Source organism: Brettanomyces nanus, chromosome 3, assembly GCF_011074865.1.
Source record: "Brettanomyces nanus chromosome 3, complete sequence".
NCBI classification, from domain to species: Eukaryota; Fungi; Ascomycota; class Pichiomycetes; order Pichiales; family Pichiaceae; genus Brettanomyces; species Brettanomyces nanus.
In genome coordinates, this window is record NC_052376.1 from 176,520 (window position 1) to 199,329 (window position 22,810).

Below are 22,810 nucleotides of genomic sequence, written 5' to 3' on the forward strand. Positions count from 1 at the left end.
TGTTCAGCCATTGAAAAATTTTTAGGATTATGTAAGCGATATCAACCTTTTCTTTCTTTTGTTACTGATGATTTAATTTTTTTTTGGCCGCTGTCGCAAAACTCGAACCGCCCTATCTGGTGGATCTTATGGCTCCAAAAGGCCTTGAGGTCCATATTGTTTCCCCGTAGATTTCACTCTTTTTTTCTGTCAACTCTACTTTATTTGTTTATTATCCATTCCTGATTCATCACACCTCACAATGCCCCAAGGCAATTGGCAGTCTGTTGATTCTAAGGATAAACCAAGTTATCCGTAAGCATGTCCCATGAATATCGTCTCTTGTTATAATCATAATCATACTAACTCTAACTTTTCATTCTACAGTTCTGTTCAAAGTGCCAACGTTCTTCTGCCAACCACGGCAATTGAAAACGGTAAGTTAAATATAAGCAGAGTATCCATCTCCTCTCAGGACTTCTTACTAACCATTCTTTTCACACAGGACAACAACAAGTCTATCAAATGCCTATTCTTCCTGGCATCAACAATCTGACCAGATATTCGATGGATGCACACGATTCCAACGTCAATAATGCTACATCTGCTACCGTGTCCGCCACCGCTTCTGCTACAAAGGCTTTGTTTCAACCGCCACAGCCAGGACAGACTTACCGTCCTTTGAACGTCAAAGACGCTCTCTCCTATTTGGACGAGGTCAAAATTCAATTCAGAAACCAGAATGAAGTCTACAATAACTTTCTTGACATCATGAAAGACTTTAAGAGCCAAAATATTGACACTCCCGGTGTTATCGATCGCGTTTCTGCTTTGTTTAGGGGCCATCCAAAGTTGATCGATGGCTTCAACACCTTCTTACCCGAGGGATTCTCTATCGAGTGTTCTCCTACTGATCCCAACACCATCGTAGTTACTACTCCTTTAGGTAAAAGTATTCGTCAGGGTACTACACACTACGATCTTCCCCCTCCTCCTCCGGCGGCTCCTAACGCTTCTACAGCATATCCCGGATATGCTCAGTATCCTGCAGCCGCGTACTATACTTCAGCTCAACCCGGGCAACCGGGACAAGCTCTCGGACCTTATAGCATGGCTCAAATTCCTCAGGGTGTCGGTTCTATGGGTCAACAACAACCACTTCAGTCTCTTCCCCCAGGTGTTTCTCCTGGCATCCCCCGGGTTCCGGTGACTGATGCTAGACAGGGATCTCCAGCAGAGTTTGACCAGGCTATCAACTACGTCAACAAGATCAAGCAAAGGTATGCCAGCCAGCCAGATACATATAAGCGTTTCCTCGAGAACTTGCAGATGTATCAAAAAGGCGTCAAACCAATCGAAGACGTGTACAGAGAGATCTCTGGATTGTTTAGAGATGCCCCTGATTTGTTGGAGGATTTCAAGTTGTTTATGCCCGATACTCCGCCCAAGGTGGCCGAGTACGGCTATATGCAGCTTCCTCCTGTGGGAAGTTTTGCTCCTCCAACGTTTGCAGATCAACAACAGCTTTCTGAAATTGAATCCGCTTCTCATTCAAGGAAGCGTAGGGGATCCTCAAGAAGTACTACTGGTAATAATGGTGCTGGTGTTACCACTGGTGGTCAAATTCAGCCTTTTGACGAGCAGCCTGTGTCTAATTTAAGAGCTACTCCCCTGCCTGCTTTTTCACATGGACATTTAGATAGCCCGTCACTACTACCGGGTGTTCCAGAACCTGCCTATGCAACTGGCATTGTGGACACTGACATCTCTGACGAAATCAGTTTCTTTGATAAGGTCAAGAAAGCCATAGGCAACAAACAGACTTATAACGAGTTCCTCAAGTTCTTGCGGTTGTACACAAGTGATGTCATCGATAAGGACACTTTGGTTGAGAAAGTACAAGGATTCATTGCTAACTCCCCAGAATTGTTTGCAAAGTTTAAGGCAATTGTCGGCTGGGAAGCCAAACCTCTACGAATTGAGAACATTGCCATTCGTAAGGAGCTAATGGACCTTGGTATGCGGAAAGCTGCTGGTCCATCTTACCGTTTATTGCCTAAATCCCAGTCTCACAAGCCTTGTTCTGGTCGTGATGAGTTGTGCTGGGAGATTTTCAACGATGAGTGGGCTGGTCATCCAGTCTGGGCTTCCGAAGAGTCGGGATTCATTGCTCACAGAAAAAATCAATACGAAGAGATTTTGTTTCGTATTGAAGACGAACGTCATGAGTACGATTTTTTCATGGAAGCTAATTTACGTACCATTCAAACCCTCGAGACTATTGCCAATCGTATGGCTAATATGACAACCGAAGAGAAGGCAAAATTCAAGCTTCCTGCCAATTTGGGTCACACTTCAACTACAATTTACAAGAAAGTAATCAGAAAAGTGTATGACAAAGACCGTGGCTGGGAAGTTATTGAGGCATTGCGTGAGAATCCTGTTCTTGCTGTTCCTGTCGTTCTAAAAAGATTGAAACAGAAGGATGAAGAATGGAAGAGAGCTCACAGAGAATGGAATAAAGTGTGGCGTGAGGCCGAACAGAAGATATTCTACAAGTCTTTGGATCATCTCGGTCTTGCTTTCAAACAGATGGATAAAAAGTTACTCACCAACAAACAGTTGGTGAACGAGATCTGCACTATCAAAAGAGAGCAGACGCATAAGAAGATTCACCCGTTAATGCCACGTCCAAAATCGCAGCTCTTGTGTCAGTACAATGATTTTGAGGTGATGATGGATGTGCTTCAGCTTATTTACGTGTTTTTGGATCACAACCAGACATATTCTCCTTATGACAAGTCTCGAATGGAGGTATTTATCAGGTCATTCTTGATAAGATTCTACTTCTTAAGTCATGAATTTATTGACGAGTCATTGCGAAGACGCGGTGTTAATATTTCACGCGATCGTCATGGCGAGGAGTCTTCTGAGGAATCCGAGGCTTCTTCTTCCGCCACCTCTAGTTTGGGTACTCTTTCTCAGACAAGAAAGCGTCCCAGAGAGTATGATTTATTGAGGGATGTTCTTCGGAAATCGAAGCGTAGAAGAAACCACGAGGATGACCATGAATCAGATGAGAGTGACGCACAAAGATTGGCCGATGAAGAGGTGGAGAGGGCCCAAAGTAACTGGATTGCAGAAACAGGAAAGCCAAATAGTGCGGATAGCGCTACTAAGGCTGCTGAATTTGCTTCTGCTTCTGCCAGAGACGAGTTTAACGTTTTCTGCAATACGCAAATCTATGTGTTTTTCAGATATATTGATGTGTTGTACAAGAGACTTCTTGGAGTGAAAAATTTGGCACCAGCTGCGAACAGGGAGATTAAATCGAGAGCCGAAACCAAATTTGCCAAGGATTTGGGTCTCATTGATTACTCTCTAGAGGATCAGAGTATAAACATCAAGGGAAATGATTCTTATCACGAGGCTCTTGATCTCTGTGTTAAATTGATTCAAGGTAAAGTTGAGCAAAATGCGTTTGAGGAGTGTCTTCGTCAAGGATTCCTCAACAAAGCATTCAAGTTATTCACTATCAATAAGGTGATCCAAGGAGTTCTGAAGCACTGCCATACACTTGTCACGGACTCGCGTTGTGGAGAGATCTTAATGTTGATGGAAAAGGATAGAAACACACCAGTTTCAACGGCCAAAGACCAAATCGTTTACAGGATGCAAGTAAGAAGCCATATGCACGCCGACGAGAACATGTTCAAGATTTCGTATAACAGGAAAACCAGTACAGCCGAGATCGTGTTTATTGCAGTGGATGATTTGACCGTTAGAGACTCGTCCAAGACCAAGGAGGAAAAATGGAACTACTATATGACAAGTTATTCCATGTCATATCCAACAGAGGGACTAGATTCTTCGAAGCTGCACGTTCCCTTCTTGAAATCAAGTCTTGAACAAGAAGAGACCGGAGAAGGAGAAAGTGAGGACGAGATTGAAGGAGTGTCAGATTCTAAACTTAAAGTGAAGGTGGATATGGATACGTACAGGCTTGTATTTGATGAAGACTCATATGATTTGTTTGTGCGAAACTCTGTTTACTCCAAAAGCAAGTCAGAGAAACCTTTAGCTAAGCTTCGCTTGGACTATCTCAGAAAGAGTCTTGAAGGCGAGTACGGATTAGGAGCCACTAAAAATGCTGAGGAGGTCAAAAAGGCTACCGACACGTTTGAATTGTTGTTGTCCAAAAGTCAGTAGACCTATTTGGCAGGTAATTGAATCCCAGCCATTCTGTATATTTGTTTTAGTATTGTTATAATAAGTATTTGTGTTTGAGAAAGCTATATTGATTTCTTATATTCTACATGACCTTTTTGATTTCGTAATTCTCCGTAGCCATATCGACACCGAAGTCTTCTAAAGTTTCACCTAGTTCGTTAGGAAAGTTTCCCATGATTGTTTCTCCACCATGAAGATCCACCTCTACCTTTTCTTCTCCTTTATAATTGTCTCCGTCCATTGGAAATGGGAGATGTAGCTGGTCTTCCTTTTTCCACCAGGTCTTTTCAAACTTCAATCCATTGTCTCCTGGCCCGCCCCAAGGCCACAGCCATAGATACAGGGGGCCCAGTGACTGAACCATGTTCTCGTAGCCAGAACCCAAGTCATAAGGGAAAACCCAGTCTTCAAAGGAGAAGCTCGCAGGAACAGAAGAATTGTGAGGAAGCTCTCTATAGTTGATCTTCCATGATGTAAGCTCCGGAAATGGCTTACCACCATGAACGTCGTTGTAATTCTTCCTCACTTTATCCCAAAATGCATCTCTGAAGAACACATGATGCATCCTATCCTGCTCCCAGTCCTCTATAGTAGTAACGTTGGAGATAAGCCCGTTAATAGTTCTCATAAATAACAACGCCAACGTGAATTCGACAAACGCAACCACAATGAAGTTGACTATCACAAGCACCATTTCTGTACGACTAATCAGATAAAACGGTAGGTTTCTCATCTTATAATATGACCAGAGCCGGGATCCATAGTACTTCAAAGTCATAAAACATGCAATCAATAACCACATTAAGAACCTGGTAAAATGTGGCAGGTTCCTGAAGCCAACACAGTTCATCGTCCACGGACAATGGTGATCCATCTTCAAGATACACCGTCCACAAGTTTTACAATGATGACATCTTTCCGGCTTTTCGGCCCTGCACTTTCTACAATACTTGTACCAGAAGGTGATGGGCTTTTCTGCATCATTAGAGCGATACTTAGAAGGTGGCGAACCGGGTAATGTCATGATGGCCAAATAGTACGACAGCCACACCATAAATACACTAAAATTGAACATCCAGAAAAGCGCTCGGCTTGAATCATCATCTCTGATGATCAGCCAGGAAGTAATGATATGAACATAGGCAATGATCACAGTGGGGATCTATAACCAAAGATGTTAGTATAAGAGCAAATATGCAATTGCTTGAAATCCGACCTCACTTACGGCCACACCCAACCAGGGCCACTTAAAAGAAACAGCCATACTTTACTCAAAAGAACAATGCTACAATCCAATGGTTCAATAACCATTAAGAGCCGGAATATTCACAAGCAAATACTTTTCAATAAGATACGTTACGTAATAAATTAGATAAGCACTAAACCTTGACAAAAGGGCATCCAATTTTGAAAGGCAAAATTGACTGGGTGGCCAAGCTGGTTAAGGCGTGCGACTGTTAATCGCAAGAGCGTGAGTTCAATCCTCACCCTGGTCGGAGTTTTTTTACTTGCAAAAGGTCAAAGATTCAGGGTTATACTCTGATCCACAATTAAACGAAATATAACGGCCGGGTCGTAAGACAGTATGAAAATGCTGATTGGTTGATTAAGCATACTTCCTATGAAATGAGTTACCTACCATTATCTCCCCTACAATGTGAAACCTGCAAGGTTGTTTTACTATTCAAATTCAGAAAGAGTTGATGTCCGACGTTTTGTCTCACCTCTTGGATTAACAGATAAATGATCGGTCATACATGGTGATCGGCAAACACGGCACTCTTCTCGGACTCTCCAAGCACCGCGGCCCAGGTACCTAGGTCTCGTGCTATACCGTTAGCGGAAAAAGAAAAAAAATACAAATATCATCGTAGCATCCTGTTTTGAAAATTCTAGAGGTGAATTGATGAAAAAAGTCTAGTGGGAGCTAAAAGGGTAGGCTGACAAAACTGGAAGACAGAATAAAGAAGTAGGATAACCCCCAGTAATTTGACAATTGAGCATCTACAACTAAACGAAAATTAAACCACCGCCATTGATGAAGGCTAACAGGCGATGGCGACGATGGATCCAGGTAGGAGCCGAGACCGAAACAGCCGATGCTGCCGATCCCCGGTATTGCCAAGATAAAATGAAGGATAACTGCTACGGCAATTATATGAGACAGGAAAAAAGAAATAATCCAAGAAATTATATCATTTGTAGATAAGAGACTGCAACTCAAAGGAAAAGACAGAGGAGAACGATTGGCTCACATATTGGCACCACCTCCTGGCAACAACAGCTTGCCCAGAAAATTAAAAAAATCGAATGTAAAGTAATTCCGGTTGTAGAGACGGAGAACGACACGAAGAATTGCATTCGCAGATACCTCCCTTGTGCATGTGGCTCACTAAAGAATTGGCTGCTCATATTTCCCAAATTCCATGGTCTTCCGTTACTGCAAGAGGCTTTCTCTCGGCGGATTCCCACGCACTTTGGTACTATTCTAGGATCCTAACGTCTCCTAAACGCTCTCATGTGGTACGGAACGGTCGGAAGAGTACCAAGCAAAAAAGAAACAAGAAATGTATTGTTCTCCGAGGCCTGCATATTTATTAATTGCCTAATTCATTGTAGCGCATCTGTTGATAGTCTTAACTCCTAATTTTTCACGGTGGATAGAAGAAGACAGTGGATGCTGGAAAGACAAGATTTAGTTTGGAGTTTGGAGTTTGTTTACAAAGCAGATTTACCTGGTAGTCGTTTAGACGGCAGAGTGATTTATTTGCTTTTAGTATTTACTTAGTGGTTTTTGGTTCACTTTTTTCTTTCGTTCTTTCTATTTTACACTTTGGTTTCTTGTGCTTTCTTTTTGTTGTAGTACTACAAATAAAACATGGCTAAAGAAAAGGTTGAAGAAAAACCGGTCAAGCCAGAAAAGGGCGTTTCGGAGTTAGACGCAGAGGACGAGGACGAGGACATTGATCAGCTTGTTATGGAATTGCAGTCCAACGGTGGTGCTGATGATGAAGAAGAATCTGAGGATGAAGCGGATCAAAAATCTTTTAAGGCCGTTCCTGAGTCCATGTTACAGACTGATTTGGCTATCGGTCTTACTGCCTCCGAGGTTGCTCAGAGAAGAAAGAAGTTTGGTGCTAACCAGATGGCAGAGGAGAAGGTGAATTTATTCGTCAAGTTCTGCACGTATTTCGTTGGTCCTATTCAATTTGTTATGGAAGCTGCTGCTTTGTTGGCTCTTGGTTTGGAAGATTGGGTTGATTTCGGTGTCATTTGTGCATTGCTTTTACTTAATGCTGGTGTCGGTTTCATTCAGGAATTCCAGGCCGGTTCTATTGTTGAGGAATTGAAGAAAACTTTGGCTAATACTGCTGTGGTTTTGAGAGATGGTAAATTTGCCGAGTTGCCTGCTTCTGAAGTTGTTCCAGGTGATCTTCTTAAAATTGATGAAGGCAATGTCATTCCTGCTGACGGAAAATTGGCTACTAAGGACTGCTTCTTGCAGGTTGATCAATCTGCCATTACTGGTGAATCTTTGGCTGTTGATAAACGTACCGGTGATCCTGTTTTCTCTTCTGCTACTGTTAAGCGTGGAGATGCATTGATGGTGGTTTCCGCCACTGGTGATTCTACTTTCGTTGGTAGGGCTGCTTCTTTGGTTAATAAAGCCTCCGGTGGTCACGGTCACTTTACTGAGGTGCTTAACGGTATTGGTACTATGCTTTTGATCTTGGTTATTGTTACTTTGTTGCTTATTTGGGTTGCTTGTTTCTACAGAACTTCTAATATTGTTAGAATTCTTAGATTTACTTTGGCTATTACAATTGTCGGTGTTCCAGTTGGTTTACCTGCTGTTGTGACCACAACTATGGCTGTTGGTGCTGCATATTTGGCCAAAAAAAAAGCCATTGTTCAGAAATTGTCCGCCATTGAGTCCCTTGCCGGTGTCGAAATTTTATGTTCCGATAAGACAGGTACTTTGACGAAGAACAAACTATCGTTGCACGATCCATACACCGTTGAAGGTGTCGAACCTGATGACTTGATGCTCACTGCTTGTTTGGCCGCTTCCAGAAAGAAGAAGGCCCTTGACGCTATTGATAAGGCTTTCCTCAAGTCCTTGATCAACTATCCAAAAGCTCGTGCTGCCATGCCGGAATATAAGGTTTTGGAATTCCAGCCCTTTGATCCTGTGTCCAAGAAAGTTACTGCCGTTGTCGAATCTCCAGAAGGTGAACATATCGTCTGTGTCAAAGGTGCTCCATTGTTTGTCTTGAAGACTGTGCAAGAGGACCATCCAATTCCAGAGGATGTCTTGGAAGCTTATGAGAACAAGGTCGCTGAATTCGCTTCTAGAGGTTTCAGATCTCTTGGTGTTGCTAGAAAGAGAGGCGAAGGCCACTGGGAAATATTGGGTATTATGCCATGCATGGATCCTCCAAGAGACGACACTGCTAGGACTGTCAACGAAGCCAAGAGATTGGGTTTGAGAATTAAAATGTTGACTGGTGATGCCGTTGGTATTGCCAAAGAGACATGCAGACAGTTGGGTCTTGGTACGAATATATACGATGCTGAAAGACTTGGTCTTGGCGGAGGAGGTGATATGGCTGGTTCTGAAATGTACGATTTCGTTGAGAATGCAGATGGTTTTGCCGAGGTGTTCCCTCAACATAAGTACAACGTCGTCGAGATATTGCAAGATAGAGGTTACTTGGTTGCCATGACTGGTGATGGTGTTAACGATGCTCCATCTTTGAAGAAGGCTGATACCGGTATTGCAGTCGAAGGTGCTTCCGATGCTGCCCGTTCTGCTGCCGATATTGTCTTCCTTGCTCCAGGTTTGTCTGCCATTATAGATGCCTTGAAGACCTCTAGACAGATTTTCCATCGTATGTACGCTTACGTTGTTTACCGTATTGCTTTGTCTTTGCACTTGGAAATTTTCTACGGTTTATGGGTTGCCATTTTGGATGAGATGATGGACATCAATTTGGTTGTCTTCATTGCCATTTTCGCTGATGTGGCTACTCTTGCTATTGCATATGATAATGCTCCATACTCTATGAAGCCTGTCAAGTGGGACTTGCCTAGACTATGGGGTATGTCCGTTGTCATGGGTATTATCTTGGCATTTGGTTCTTGGATTACCGTGACTACTATGTTCTTGCCAAAGGGTGGTATCATCCAAAACTTCGGTTCTGTTGATGGTGTCATGTTCTTGGAAATCTCCTTGACCGAGAACTGGCTTATTTTCATCACACGTGCTGTCGGCCCATTCTGGTCTTCGTGCCCATCCTGGCAATTGGCTGGTGCTGTGTTAGCGGTTGATATCATTGCCACCTGCTTCTGTTTGTTTGGTTGGTGGTGCCAGAACTGGACTGATATTGTTACTGTGGTCAGAGTTTACGTTTGGTCATTTGGTATCTTCTCTGTTCTTGGTGGTGCTTATTACTTGATGTCCGAATCTGATAAATTCGACAGGGTGATGAACGGTCAACCTATGAACGAAAAGCCTCCTCAGAGATCTCTAGAGGACTTTATGGTTGCTATGAGAAGAGTCTCTACTCAGCATGAGAAGTCCAGCTGAGCGCTGCCTATTTTGTTATTTTTAATATGGCCATACCATTTTCATATCGCCTCTACCCCCTTTAGATACCTGACTTTCCAAGATTCAGTTCCTTTCATCATTTCCACTACTATTTGAACTTGCTTTCTTGGATTGCACTGAAGCCCATATAAATACTCTATAATGGTAATAAACTTTAGATCGTTTCGAACTAACAAGTAATCTTGAGCGTTTTAGCTTTGACGGAGGCTCCGTCGCGACTATCTCCCCACTTAAAATGTTGCTATATAAATGATCCTCCACGTCTCTCCTCTTTTAACTCGCTACTACTTTTGCTTGTTTCTTCACGTCGTCTTTTCCTTAGGTAACAAATTTACCAATCAGGCATTTCAACATTAGCATTGCGTATCACTCTAAGTGCTTTGTCAACGCCTCACCTGCTAATTTTTTCACTACTTTATATATGTCACATGACTCAACGCAGCCCCTGTCAGGGCTCTTGTTTGAGACGGATGCCAATAGTGCCATCCATAATTCAATTGAGAGACATAAGCCGCTGCTTATGCTAATCACAGGGCAATCGGATGAATGTGAGAGCTGGATTGATGGCCGATTAACCAATAAGAATGAGAGATTTGAGTCTTCCCTCAGGCCTTATCTAAGCTCAGAGTTTGTCCTATTAAAGATATTTAAGGATACCCCGGATTTCTTTATGTTACTACAGATTTATCCGCAATTTGGATCAATAGATGTTCCGGCAGTATTGATTGTTTCCGGAGGCAAGATTGTTGATTTGATCGGCCACGATGTTAGTGTATCCGAGTTTACCGAGAGAATGTGCTCCCAGATGCAGAGGGGAAAGAAGGAGGAGGAGGAGGAGGAGGAGAAGAAGAAGAAGAATGATGGCGATGAAAGCAATGAAAGATCGGATTTGACTTCTGAAAGACCCTTGAAGGCTATTACAAAAAAGACTGGTAAAATACCCAAATCGAACAATACCACAGGATATACGACATCTGCTGTGCAAGCTGCGGCAGCAGCAGCGGCCTCAGCAGCTTCATCGGCTGCTTTGGAGAGGGAAAGAATTCTACGCCGAGTCAAATTGGATCGTGAAGAAATTAAACACGACCGCATGGAGGAGAAACATCAGATTTCGGAAGAACCGGTAAGAGAAAACATACACAACAAGGATTTAGAGACAGAGTTGAACTACGTTCTTCAAGTAAGACTTCTGGATGGGAAGGCCATTAGATCCAAATTTCAGCGCGATGAAAAGCTTGGCAAAGTCAGAGACTACATTTTGGAACAGTATCCTGACTACAGAAACGTATCCTTTTATTTCTACAGGAACGTTGATCGTGTCACATATAAGGAGGAAGACGAGGCCAAGAGTCTTAGAGAGTTGAATTTAAACCGGGCCACACTACTGATGAGACCCCTGGAGAGGCAGCGCCATGGTGACATAGATACCCCAACGAGCAGCACAGAGATAGGTAATGCTGTGACAGGAACAGTTAGCTGGCTTAAGAACAGGGTTGGTAGTTATTTATGGGGTACTCCACCAGCAGTGGAAAGCTCAAGAAATACGATTGTTCATCAATCGAAGGCACTTTATCACGATGAAGTGACTACAGATCCTAGTGAACAGACGTCCAATTTCAATCCTTATGGCCAATCCGATCTCATTGATAAGTCCGAGCATACAGAAGCTAAGAAAAAGGGACATAGCACTTTTACCAAAAAATCTGAGAAACGACCTCAGGTATCGACGCACGAGAGCCACGGAACAGAAAGTACGTAATGTCATTATATAGGAAGTTCATTAATCATAAAATTAATCCAATAAATAACATAATCAAAGAAAATCAAACTCAAGATAAAGGAAAGGAGAAGAAAAGGACGGAACACAAACGTTTATATAGTAAAAGGAAAAGCAGAACAAAAATCATTACAGCATGAGGTCATTATCGGTGAACTGCTGAGGTTGGGTCTGAGGAGGCTGCGACTGCTCGTCGACTCCAAAAGCAACAGGATCAGTGAACTCGTCAAAGATTAACGAATAAATATCATTGATCATCTCGTCTTTACCAGAACTTCGTCTGGAAGGACTCTTGGGCACAACGGGACCAAATTCAGGGCTCAAAAGGTCGGGTTTGAAAACCGGCTGCTGGGCAGATGCATATGTAGCAGGTCTTGTAGACGATGGAAGCTGGGGAACAGCGGTAACTTGGGAAGCAGGCTGTTGTTGTTGCATCTGTTGCATCTGCTGCTGCTGTTGTGGCATCTTTTGCTGCTGTTGTTGTTGCATCTGTTGCATCTGCTGTGGCATCTTTTGCTGCTGCTGTTGCTGCTGTTGTTGCTGTTGCTGCTGCTGCTGTTGCTGTTGCTGTTGTTGCTGTTGTTGTTGTTGCTGTTGCTGTTGCTGTTGCTGTTGCTGTTGCTGCTGCTGCTGTTGCTGTTGTTGTTGTTGTTGTTGCTGCTGCTGCTGCCTCTGAGGTAATTGTGGCTGCTGCTGCTCCTGGTACTGCATCTCCTCTTGAATAAACTTGGCCAAGTTGAGCTCAGAGCCAGCAGGAGTAGTGAGAGGAGTAGTATTACAGGTTGAGGTGTTCTCCGTCTGAATAAGGTCGTAGAAAAGAGGTTCTGTCTTGACAGAAGTAGGAACAGACGTGGACTGAAGAGTAGGAGAGGCAATCTTCTGTTGTTGTTGCTTCAAGCGCCTGAGCTGTTGCTGTCGTGGACTAGTATAGTTGCCAAAGAGCGAGGCTGTAGACGAAGGAAGGTCATCACGCAACCCTGGCTGCTGTTGCTGTTGAGACGAAATGGTAGAGCGACGAGACTTAGACTGCGAAGACTTCTTACCAGTCCGAGAAAGGACAGTGTCGATCACTGCAATATACTTTCTAACAGAACTGGCATAGTGAGGCATCTTGCCAAGTAAAGTGCGAGCTCTGACAGCATATTCACGCAAGCTAGAGGCCTGATGAGATGTAGAATCGGTACGAAGACAAGCCAAAGGAATCAGAACAGCCTGAACTAGGAAATAAACTGCGTACCAGACAGCGATTGGAGAAAGTCTGGTAGCTGCAGTGGAATTGGCACCAGAGTCAGAAGCAATTGCTTCTTCACTGATGAATCTTTCCACCGACTGGATGGTCTCCTGGGCTGCCTTAATACAGATGCGACGTGCCTGTTTCAAATCATCCTTTCTAAAGCCACTTAAGTCCTGCTTGGTCAACTGATGAAAGATATATGGCCTGAATAGAGCAATCTGAACATTCTTGTATCTCCAGATAAGCCTGTACCGGGCCAAATTAAACCATTGAGGTAACCTAGTATCATCTGTTGTGTACAGGTACTTTGGAACAACTTTGAAGAACTGTGACTTGGCAATGGTATCATTCTCGTGGAAATATGCAGGTAAATCTTCATTGACAAAGCCCGAAATACGTGAGTTTAGAGCTAACGTCTCTGGTAAAGAAGGAGGATTGGAACCAAGAGTTCTGCTATAGAATGGAGCCACAAGCATTGCAAGTCTAGTCTGCCAAATAGTAGCAGTATAGATTGTAGGATAGTCCTTATTGAACATCTTATCAGTCAACCTAGGCAAGTTCGGATCGTGAATCAACTGATTGAGCTCATCATCATTGATGTTGGACATCATCAGAACATTTGACGAATCATAGGCAACCGAGAGTGGACGACCAAGTGACAACGACATGTCCACATCAAAGATGTAAAGGCCCCAATAGAGTCTTCTGCGAATTTCCAAGTCCAGCGCATCTCTCTTACTATCTGAAGGCTCAAACTCACGGTAAAGTCCCAGAGAAGATGCCATTCTAGAAGCCATTCCCAAGTACATCCAACCGGAGTTCGGCTTGCTGCGCTTCATGCAATAGTTGGAAAGAAGTAACTCTGCATTTAATAATAAGAAGTTACCATTTTCCAAAGCACCACTACCCAAAGACTGGCGTGCTCTTTCGTAGTAGATTAAGTCCCAATTCTTAGAATCACCATACAGACACCAACAGCCGATAGCAAGAACCGTGTTAAGGAGAGCCTGCCAATGGTTGCTATTCTTGGGTCGCAGATCACCATTATAGAACCTTATGAAGGTCTCCTTATGGATGAACGGATAAGAAGCATGATAATACTTGAAATAGCCAGTAAGAAATTGTTCCCGAGCTGGTCTAGAGTCCAAAAAGGCGGAATTGTTGATCGTTGCGACATCCAAAGTGAGCGTCTCGTCTGAAGAGAGAAGAGAAGAATCTAAGTCGACATCAGGTGCGAGCACTCTGAGCAGGGCATTAAAGGATGGAGAACCATAGAAACCGGAGCCGTAAGCTTTTGCAGGACTGTCAACCAGCGGAAGATTAGAATTTGCAACAGCAACCGCAGTAGCCATAGAATCGATTGAAGATTTTCCTGCCATCAAAGATGGAGACGAACTAGAAGAGCCAGAAACAGATGAGGAACCAGAGAAAATAGCAGACTCAAGAGCGGATTGAGGCACATGACTTAAGCCAAAACCTGGTACAAAACCGGCGCCCGATGATGCCGAAGGTATCGTTGTAGCTGATGCTGGAAAGTCGTTTTTGGTAGCAGATTCACACCAATCATAGCCTCGAGGTTCATTGGTAGCAAGATATTGATCCATGAGTCTCGATAAATTTGGTAAAGAAGAAGCACCACTAGAAGTACCGGAACTATTGGTTCCTGAAACACCGGCAGTAGCTACTATAGATGAAGAGTTGTGTAAGCTGATGTGAGAGACTGAAGATGAAGGAGCCTGAGATGATGAAGACTTTGATGAAGAGGCATGACCGGAGGATCTGATACTGTTGGAAATAACACTGGAGATGGTACCATTTTGACAACTGGTAATTAAAGAATCGGCATCTTTATCGGGAATGACTTGACGGAGCAGAGACTCCAACTGCCTCACTCTGCTCTCAACTTTGGTGAGGTAAGCACGCGTGAGGGGGGATCTAATCGTTCTAGGCGAGTAGACACAGTCCCATGCGTGAGTGACGCACTTGGAGCATTTAGGGTACTCCTTGGAACACTTTAGTTTCCTTTTTCGGCACGAATCACACGCCTGTTCGATACAAGGCTTTCCTGCCGAGGCGAAAGACGGACAAGAAAGCGAGCTTGCTGGTATGTTTCCAGACGAGCTATTGGAAGAAGGAGATTCAGTTGAAGAAGTACAACCGGAAGAGCCGGAAGATCCGGAAGATCCGACGGAACCGCTAGACAAAGTTGGCCTGTTGGCCCCTGCGATGTCAGCCGCGGAATTAGCACCGGATATTGCCGTCATACTGACAAGGCCTCCAATACCCGCGACAGCGGGTATATTTTTAAGAGAAGTGCATGGCTCCTCCTTAATGGTCGGTGAAGGCTTTGAATAAGGGAAAGAGGTCAGCGAACGATGAACTGCAGGATGGTTTCCAGTAGAATGTGGATTATGAACAAATGATGAGCGTCCTCTAAAATTGGAAGACTTCGGCGAAAGAACCGGAGATAGTGGACTCTTGGGTGAAGACGATGCGGAAGAAGACGTTGAAGTCGTATTAGACATAGGGGAAGACGAAGATGAATTCATAGCTTTGGCAAAGAATAAAGAACAACTAAACAAGCCTCAACGAAAAAGAGATTGATTGAAAGGCGCTTTTAGCACTGCTTATATTAACGTCGAAGACTTAGCTTGTATAAGTACTGTGCAGGGAAGTGCTGTTTATGTAAGTCGAAAATGTATTACGGTACGGGAAATCAATAAAAAGAGAGAAAACAAAAATTTTATCCGTGAAAAAATTACCGACGCCGAGTAAAAGAACATAATGGCGTGCTAAAGTGGAGCAAGATGGGGAAAAGATTCGTCTGCGTGACTGACGATGATGTATTGGATCTACCAGTCTGGCTCAGGTTTGCTGGAGTTAGCAGTAGTTAGGCACAAGTAGCCAGAACAAGCAGGACAGAGCCCAGACACCGCACCTCAATTTTTATTGGTTGGCTGCATTAATAGCGGTACTGACTGTTTGTCCGACGAACAATGATGTGCGTGGGATAAATAACACGTTTTCTTTTTTTCTAATTGAATTTCTTTTTTTCTAATTGAATTTCTTTTGGCTGTTTTTAATTCCTTTAGTTTTTTCTAATTCTTTCAGTTTTTTCTAATTCTTTCTAATGCTTCACTATTTCTAATCCAAAGTTTGAGAGTTTCAAGACTAATGGAAGTTTCGAGTTTGGATTTGTTTGTTTACCTGGATGCTTGACCGGTTATAATGTTACATGCATTTCTACTTATTTGCTCGTTTACTTATCTACTCACCTACTCACCTACTCATTTCCCCAATCTCTCACTTCCCTAAATCACCGCTTTCTCCTCCCTGCTTTTCCAATTTGTTTCTTTTTCTCTCTCTCTCTCGTCTCGCTTTCTCGTGTTTTGCTTTCTTTTTCTGATTATAATTTGTTTTTCTTTTGCGTACTCTTTGGCCTCAATAATCACGGTATTGAAATTGCCGCACAGATCTACTCTATATTCAACCGTAAGTCGAAAAGTGGGATGGATCATCACACTGACTCTCTGTCTGCATTAGAAAGATTCTGCAATTGTTACTGAGCCATTCTGTACTCAATAGGCCTGGATGTCCGACAATGAGTTCACACAGATAACTGCCGGAGTTGAAGGTGTACCCGGTGGTTTTTGCGCCTCTTAGCATGGGACAGGTATACGTGGCTTTTACCGGAATAAATTACACTTCAACGCAGTCTGCCTCTTCTTGTTAGAGAGGGGAGTTTCATTGAGGAGACCATTGAGACTACTGGCTGCAATTGGTCAACTGGATCTTGTTTTGGTCTACCAAGGGGAACGGATTGTATATAGTGAATTTGCCTGGAATCGCTGACATCTCGATTGTCTCGATTTGGAATAAGTGCCGAAACCAGATACGGCCACATGAGTTCTTTTTTTGCGGATGAAAAAGTTTTCTACCCGCTACATATTCCGATCTCACGTGAATAAATGATCAATAAGCCATCTAATCCGATATGCAGTTCCGACAATGGTTAGCGACCGAGCATATATTAAGAATGGTTCGGTAATCACAAGGGATACCATGATATACCGATGGATACTAAGGGATACCAAGGGATACCAAGGGATACTATAGAGTATCATGGGTCACTATGGAATACTATGGGATACTATGGACTACCAACGGATACCGAGAAACTAGCAGTTGACAATAATTTGACTCATCAGTACTACTGGTAACCGTTTAAGTCGATACGTCGATACTAGGATTATTGTACAATTTCTAAATTGTTATGTGCGAATATAAACAAACTGCTCAAAAATATCCGACCGCAACCGATCATAGTTAGACGGTTGAATCACAGCGGATAGGAAACTGCTCACAGGGTCTCTAGTGCCGGGTGATTTCACGGTGATTATCTGGAGGTCCTCTTGACTCCTGTTGGGCGACTGGGATATATTTCGTAGCTTACACGAGTGCCCCGTTGCCTCTGCATACGCGAGCACTTACTTCCCTCGTATCCACCAAACGAATATGAATAGGCTTGCTTAAAGATATCTCTGCATAACATATTTGGCGATGCCCATTGACGCCGTCAAACCTGGACTCTCGATTCCTAACAAATTGACAAATCCGGGGTACCCCCTTTCTTCTCTAATAATAAAATCTTGAAACCGCTTCGTTTGTGGACCAATGATCTTAGGACGGATGCCGCAGTAACTTCCATGTAAATTCTCTGCCTTCATTCCCGGCAAGTACCGTACAACCTGAGTACACGCTTTAGCCAAGTTACCCTCACTGACGTGATAATCCTCACAGCTATTCACCCACTCCAAGTCCGGTCCAAATCGGATTTGTCCTCCAAGATCAATCGTCAAATGCGTTCCCAACGATGCCACACCAGGCGTTGGGCAGGGGTAAACTAGCCGTTTGATATGCAACGGTTTCCCCGCATAGGTGAAGTAGTTACCTTTGGCAAAATATGCCGTCACGTGACGTTCCTTAGGAAGAATCATGTTAGAGATTTGTGGCGCGTGTAATCCCGCGCAGTTGATTAGTGTGGCGGTGCTAATAGTGAATGGCTCTGCATTACCCTCTGTGTCTTGATCAACCTCTTGCTCCACCGTCTCGATCTCGTACACTTTGTCCGCATCGTTATATTTGATACCGGTAACTTTTGTGCCTAGTGCTAACGAACCTTCCGCTTCTTGAAACTTCGCCATCAAATAACTCATTAGTTCATGTGCCGATGTGATTCCAGTTGTGGGGGAACACAAAATTCCCGCACGCGCGTAAACAGCAGGCTCTTCTAGAGCGGCTTTCTTGATGCTAAGAAAGTGAGTAGGAGCGGCAATTCTCTTAGATTTCTCGTGCAATTTCTCGAGGTATTCTAAATCCCGCTCGTTTTGCGCCAAAATCCATTTGCCGCACTGCTTCACCGGGATTCTGTCCTTCAATTCATAAATCATTCTTTTACCTTCAAGACATAATCGCATCTTGAGTGAGTCCTCTGGGTAGTAGATGCCAGCATGAATCACCTCCGAGTTCCTGCTGGACGTTTCTTGACCATACGCATCGTTCTTTTCAATGATCAACACCTTCGACTCAGGAAATCTTGTTACAATTTCCGCTCCTATCGCTAAACCAACAACACCCGCACCAATAATTGTATGCGAGAAATCTACCCCACTTGCTGTGGTCAACTCTCGACTCATGACTCGGAACAGCATCGCAAATAACAATAATCCGACATCCTGGTGAAAAAGACACAGATGCCCATATTTCTGCACTTTATATACATCCCACCTGCCGTTGAATCACTTAATGCAATCCCGGCGTTTGCGATTATCCGAGAACGGAGATTTTTCTGGTATCAGGACACCATAGAGCATCCGTACACCAATGTATTATCATGTCAAGCTGAATAAAGCTTGATGTAGTTAGTACGCGGTCTTTGTGACTGTCTCTTTATTCCTCGTTCCTACAACTAAACTCCACCATATAATTGCCTAAATGAGCTCTTCCCGAAAATTAGAAGGTACCTTGAGGGGCCATAAGGCTGGTATTTCCGCCATACAATTTCTCTATCTTCCCACCGCTCTCACCTATTCAACGAGCAATACTCGCCACCATTTTCTCAAACCTACCCTAATAACCGGAGATGAATCTGGTTTAATTATATGGTGGGATTTGACAACTAGGAGACAGTTGACTAGTTGGCAGGCTCACGGTACAATTGATTCGGCCTCTCCAAATGCAGTAATAACGCTTCAACAGCTTGGTATTACGTGGATGTTATCACAAGAAGGTACATACGAATTTCCGGTAATCGATAAAAGGTGGTACGGATGCTTGCTCAGTCATGGCAAGGATGGAGAGATCAAAATATGGAGATTGTTTAGCGTGGTCACGTGCGGAGATTATGGCCTGAAATATCAGCTATATACACCCTTACACCAGGCGTTACCCCCTAAAGTGGTGTTTCAGATGCCGGTGAACATGTTGAATTTCAGTAACGTCGAGATGGTGGACGACCGGCTTGTAACTCCTGGAACCGAGGATTCCAACAAATTTGACATCTACACGGTTCCCATTCCGGGAACTGATGAAAGTGGTACTGGCCTTAAGAGACTCTTCAAGGCTGTGCAGTTTGAGTCGGACAATCCAAACTTTACGCATAGAAACGGTTTTGGGATAGTGATGAAGTTTGCATGGATTGACAGAGACCACATTGCAGTGGGATACGAGAGTGGTCACGTGGTAACTTACGAGTTGGCGCAGAACACCGTTAAGGCTATAACTATCAATAGCATTCATACACCAGAACCAGTTACCGCTCTTTACTATGATTGGTCACGTGATATTATTTTAAGTGCTTCTTCTACGGACTGTTTGGCTATAATGAGCGGGAGAAAAGCCATAGAGACTTCGTCCTTATCATTTCCTGTCGATACTACATCGGCTATCTCTGTACACCATATAAAGCATCGAGGTATAGGTGATCTGAGTGTATCTACAGATGGTACAGTTGGAGTGGTTACGTGGGACGGATATACAAGATTCTTCCATTACACAGAGGGAAACAGTGATTTGACGTTTGTATTCAAAGTTAAGCGTCAAGCACCTTCGATTTCAGATAATAGAATTTCTTCCGACAATGATATTAAGCAAGAGAGTCTCTTACATTCTCAGAAGTCTTCTGCTCTGGTTTATTCCAGGACTCAAATTCCTTACACGTTTATAAAGGAGTCAAGAACATTGGAATACAACGATGGAATGAGTAAGAATTTGGTTCGACGGAGATTGGAGAGGAACTTCGATAATCACTGGGCTCTGATTGGATATAAAGATGGTCGTGTAGCGGTATATAGTGAGAAATAAATACATCCATCAAGTCCGTTTGTGGAATATTAAGATTTGACAACGGCTCTTCTGCCAGATATCATAAAGAATCTTGATACATCATCCATGATCGATGAATCATTTGGACATCATGATTGATGAGTGAAACCAATTCTCCTCTGTGTCCAGTAGGAGTGCATATTCTCTCAAAACGGTGATCCCAAGTGTTGAGTTTCTGTCCCGGGAAGGTAAGCATAAGACAGGATTTATACAGTAATAGATGATAAATGCATTAATTATGAAGATTTTTGGTTTCGAAGGTACAGAAGGTTCTAGCGATCATTTCATCATCCATTCCGGTTTCCACTCGCTTCTTCAAAGTGATTGGCTCGCAAGAATAGCCACGGGATGATACTGGAATACGGATAGACATTTGTCTGACCCTAAGATCTATTTCAGAGGGAGAACAAGGAGGTCGGCAAGGTTCTGGAGAATCAGCAGACTCAGGAGACGATACTGAACGACTACCGGATTCATCCCGTGTCTCTACCAGTGGTTCGACTAATGTCTCGACTAGTGACTCTTCTTCTTGTATTTTTGGGGTATTTGGCTTTATCCACGTGTGGTTTAGTGCCTGATCAACGGTTAATCGCTTATTAGGATCAGACACTAGTAATCTGGCAATCAGATCTAATGCCTCATCCGCAATACTATCCCAATATGGAGAGTAAAATGCATATCTGGCATCGATGATTTGCTGTCTCATTGACGGAGGTCCCAATTCCTCACTAAAAGGAGGAAACCCACAGAGACAAACGTACATAAGAACACCCACAGACCACATATCCACAGATTTATTATATCTGCGCACATTCTGATTGACTAACACCTCGGGAGCCACATAAGCAGGCGTTCCACATAGAGTATTTGTAAAGCTTAACTTACCAATAAACTTAGCAAGACCGAAATCGGCGATCTTAACCCTCACTGAATGCTCGTTGACATCCCAAGGTAACTTCTGTTCGCCAGATTCAATTTCTAGTAAGATATTCTCAGGCTTCAAGTCCCTATGAACAATTCCCATAGAATGAAGATACCTCAGACCCGTTAGAAGCTGTTTAGTTAACTCTTTGGTCTCTGACTGACCCAATTTACCCTTTTTTACTATTCTGTTAAATAACTCTCCCCCATTAACTTTCTCTAACACCAAATAAGTTGTCATGGTGTCCTCAGAAACGGGCTCTAAAAAGGTATGGTAGAAACCAACCACATTAGGATGGTCAAGTTTAGTAAGAATGTCCAATTCCCTATTGAACTTAACCTTATCTTCATCCCCTACGGCATGTTTGGTAGGATTGAAAATCTTGACGGCGCACACCTCTCCATCCTTCCGACAGACGGCTTCTTTAACCTGTGCATAGTGGCCAGTTCCGAGTACCTTATCGCTGAGAATGTAGCTGTCAAAGAAACTAACAGTTTTTCGAGCACTATATTTCAAGATAAAGTGGCAACTAGATGCAAAACTCACCTTGTCTCCATTTCTCACGAGACAAACATTTCCCTTTCCGGCTATTGTTCCATTGATAAATGTTCCATTGGAACTCAAATCCTTAAGATAGATTACTTCTTCATTGTTCACCTTACTCACTCCCATCTCACAATGCTCACTAGAGCAATCCATTGGACCGATTATAATATCGCAATGTCTTGATCTCCCGATCAGCACTTTTCTGGTCCTCGGGATCATCCGATTCTCCGATTTCTCAGGGTCTAAGCTGTACAAGACGGCAGCTACATTGTTATTTTCAAGGTCACGTTCAAGTCTTTTTGTTTTGCCGTTGTTAGAAATATCCAAACCAGTTCCATATTCGTTTTCAGCACTCAATGGCCTCTTTTTGCGACTTAGCCTTGCATTATCACTCATCTTACTCACCAAAAAGGCGCCACCAAATCTCTAAAGTTGATAATACTGACGCGAAAGTTTTCAGAAATTTTTCGCTCTTTCGTTTACGCGTACCATCCGTACACCGACAAGAATCACGAGGACGACCGACCTGGTGACTTGTAGCTGAAAACCTCAACGCTGACAGGGCACTATCTATCGATCCTCTCTTCTTTCAAGAAGTCACAAAATGGCAGTTTCAGGAAGAGGACAAAATGATCAAAATCTAGATGGTTCCAAGTTGAAGATCGCCATTGTTCATGCCAGATGGAATGAAGAGGTTATCGACTCTTTGGTGATCGGATGTATCAATAGATTAAAAGAACTCGGAGTTAAGGAGGAGAATATTATCGTTGATACGGTCCCTGGATCGTTTGAATTGCCTATGGGATCTGCCGCCGTGGCTGTAAATGCCAGTATTGATGCTGTAATCTCAATTGGTGTCCTAATCAAGGGTTCCACTATGCATTTTGAATACATTAGCCAATCGGTGACTAATCAGCTTATGGATCTCCAGTTCAAAATGGGTAAGCCTGTGATCTTTGGACTTCTAACATGTTTAACGTTAGAACAAGCAAAGTTAAGAGCTGGAATGGTTCCTGGTGCGATGCACAACCATGGCGTTGATTGGGCAGAATGTGCTGTCGAGATGGCTTCTAAATATGGCCAGGATTTCAGGACAGCTACGTGGAAATAGGAGTGTTTTTCAAACGA

General features: G+C 43.3%; 9 protein-coding genes and 1 non-coding gene across 10 annotated transcripts; 6 read left to right on the forward strand and 4 right to left on the reverse strand.

The window, feature by feature from the left end:
• Positions 1–504: 504 nt before the first annotated feature.
• On the forward strand, positions 505–4,188 carry FOA43_002730 (uncharacterized protein; the record flags this gene model as incomplete). The annotated part of the gene is made up of 1 exon (XM_038923014.1): positions 505–4,188. The coding sequence occupies one exon, from the start codon at positions 505–507 to the stop codon at positions 4,186–4,188; it is 3,684 nt and encodes a 1,227-aa protein (XP_038778942.1).
• A 103-nt stretch (positions 4,189–4,291) lies between these two features.
• Positions 4,292–5,473, reverse strand: FOA43_002731 (uncharacterized protein; the record flags this gene model as incomplete). Its single annotated transcript, XM_038923015.1, has 2 exons — positions 4,292–5,371; positions 5,426–5,473. 2 exons carry the CDS (start codon positions 5,471–5,473, stop codon positions 4,292–4,294), a joined length of 1,128 nt encoding a protein of 375 aa, XP_038778943.1.
• A 158-nt stretch (positions 5,474–5,631) lies between these two features.
• Positions 5,632–5,705, forward strand: FOA43_002732. Its single transcript has one exon. It is a non-coding gene; the product is annotated as a tRNA-Asn (tRNA).
• A 1,382-nt stretch (positions 5,706–7,087) lies between these two features.
• On the forward strand, positions 7,088–9,799 carry PMA1_2 (plasma membrane H+-ATPase; the record flags this gene model as incomplete). Its single annotated transcript, XM_038923016.1, has 1 exon — positions 7,088–9,799. One exon carries the CDS (start codon positions 7,088–7,090, stop codon positions 9,797–9,799), a length of 2,712 nt encoding a protein of 903 aa, XP_038778944.1.
• Positions 9,800–10,241: 442 nt separating this feature from the next.
• On the forward strand, positions 10,242–11,579 carry FOA43_002734 (uncharacterized protein; the record flags this gene model as incomplete). The annotated part of the gene is made up of 1 exon (XM_038923017.1): positions 10,242–11,579. The coding sequence occupies one exon, from the start codon at positions 10,242–10,244 to the stop codon at positions 11,577–11,579; it is 1,338 nt and encodes a 445-aa protein (XP_038778945.1).
• A 147-nt stretch (positions 11,580–11,726) lies between these two features.
• FOA43_002735 (uncharacterized protein) lies at positions 11,727–15,356 on the reverse strand (the record flags this gene model as incomplete). Its single annotated transcript, XM_038923018.1, has 1 exon — positions 11,727–15,356. One exon carries the CDS (start codon positions 15,354–15,356, stop codon positions 11,727–11,729), a length of 3,630 nt encoding a protein of 1,209 aa, XP_038778946.1.
• Positions 15,357–17,360: 2,004 nt separating this feature from the next.
• FOA43_002736 (uncharacterized protein) lies at positions 17,361–18,527 on the reverse strand (the record flags this gene model as incomplete). Its single annotated transcript, XM_038923019.1, has 1 exon — positions 17,361–18,527. The coding sequence occupies one exon, from the start codon at positions 18,525–18,527 to the stop codon at positions 17,361–17,363; it is 1,167 nt and encodes a 388-aa protein (XP_038778947.1).
• A 298-nt stretch (positions 18,528–18,825) lies between these two features.
• FOA43_002737 (uncharacterized protein) lies at positions 18,826–20,193 on the forward strand (the record flags this gene model as incomplete). Its single annotated transcript, XM_038923020.1, has 1 exon — positions 18,826–20,193. The coding sequence occupies one exon, from the start codon at positions 18,826–18,828 to the stop codon at positions 20,191–20,193; it is 1,368 nt and encodes a 455-aa protein (XP_038778948.1).
• Positions 20,194–20,687: 494 nt separating this feature from the next.
• FOA43_002738 (uncharacterized protein) lies at positions 20,688–22,174 on the reverse strand (the record flags this gene model as incomplete). Its single annotated transcript, XM_038923021.1, has 3 exons — positions 20,688–20,700; positions 20,823–22,108; positions 22,172–22,174. 3 exons carry the CDS (start codon positions 22,172–22,174, stop codon positions 20,688–20,690), a joined length of 1,302 nt encoding a protein of 433 aa, XP_038778949.1.
• A 112-nt stretch (positions 22,175–22,286) lies between these two features.
• On the forward strand, positions 22,287–22,793 carry FOA43_002739 (uncharacterized protein; the record flags this gene model as incomplete). Its single annotated transcript, XM_038923022.1, has 1 exon — positions 22,287–22,793. The coding sequence occupies one exon, from the start codon at positions 22,287–22,289 to the stop codon at positions 22,791–22,793; it is 507 nt and encodes a 168-aa protein (XP_038778950.1).
• Between the last annotated feature and the right edge of the window lie 17 nt (positions 22,794–22,810).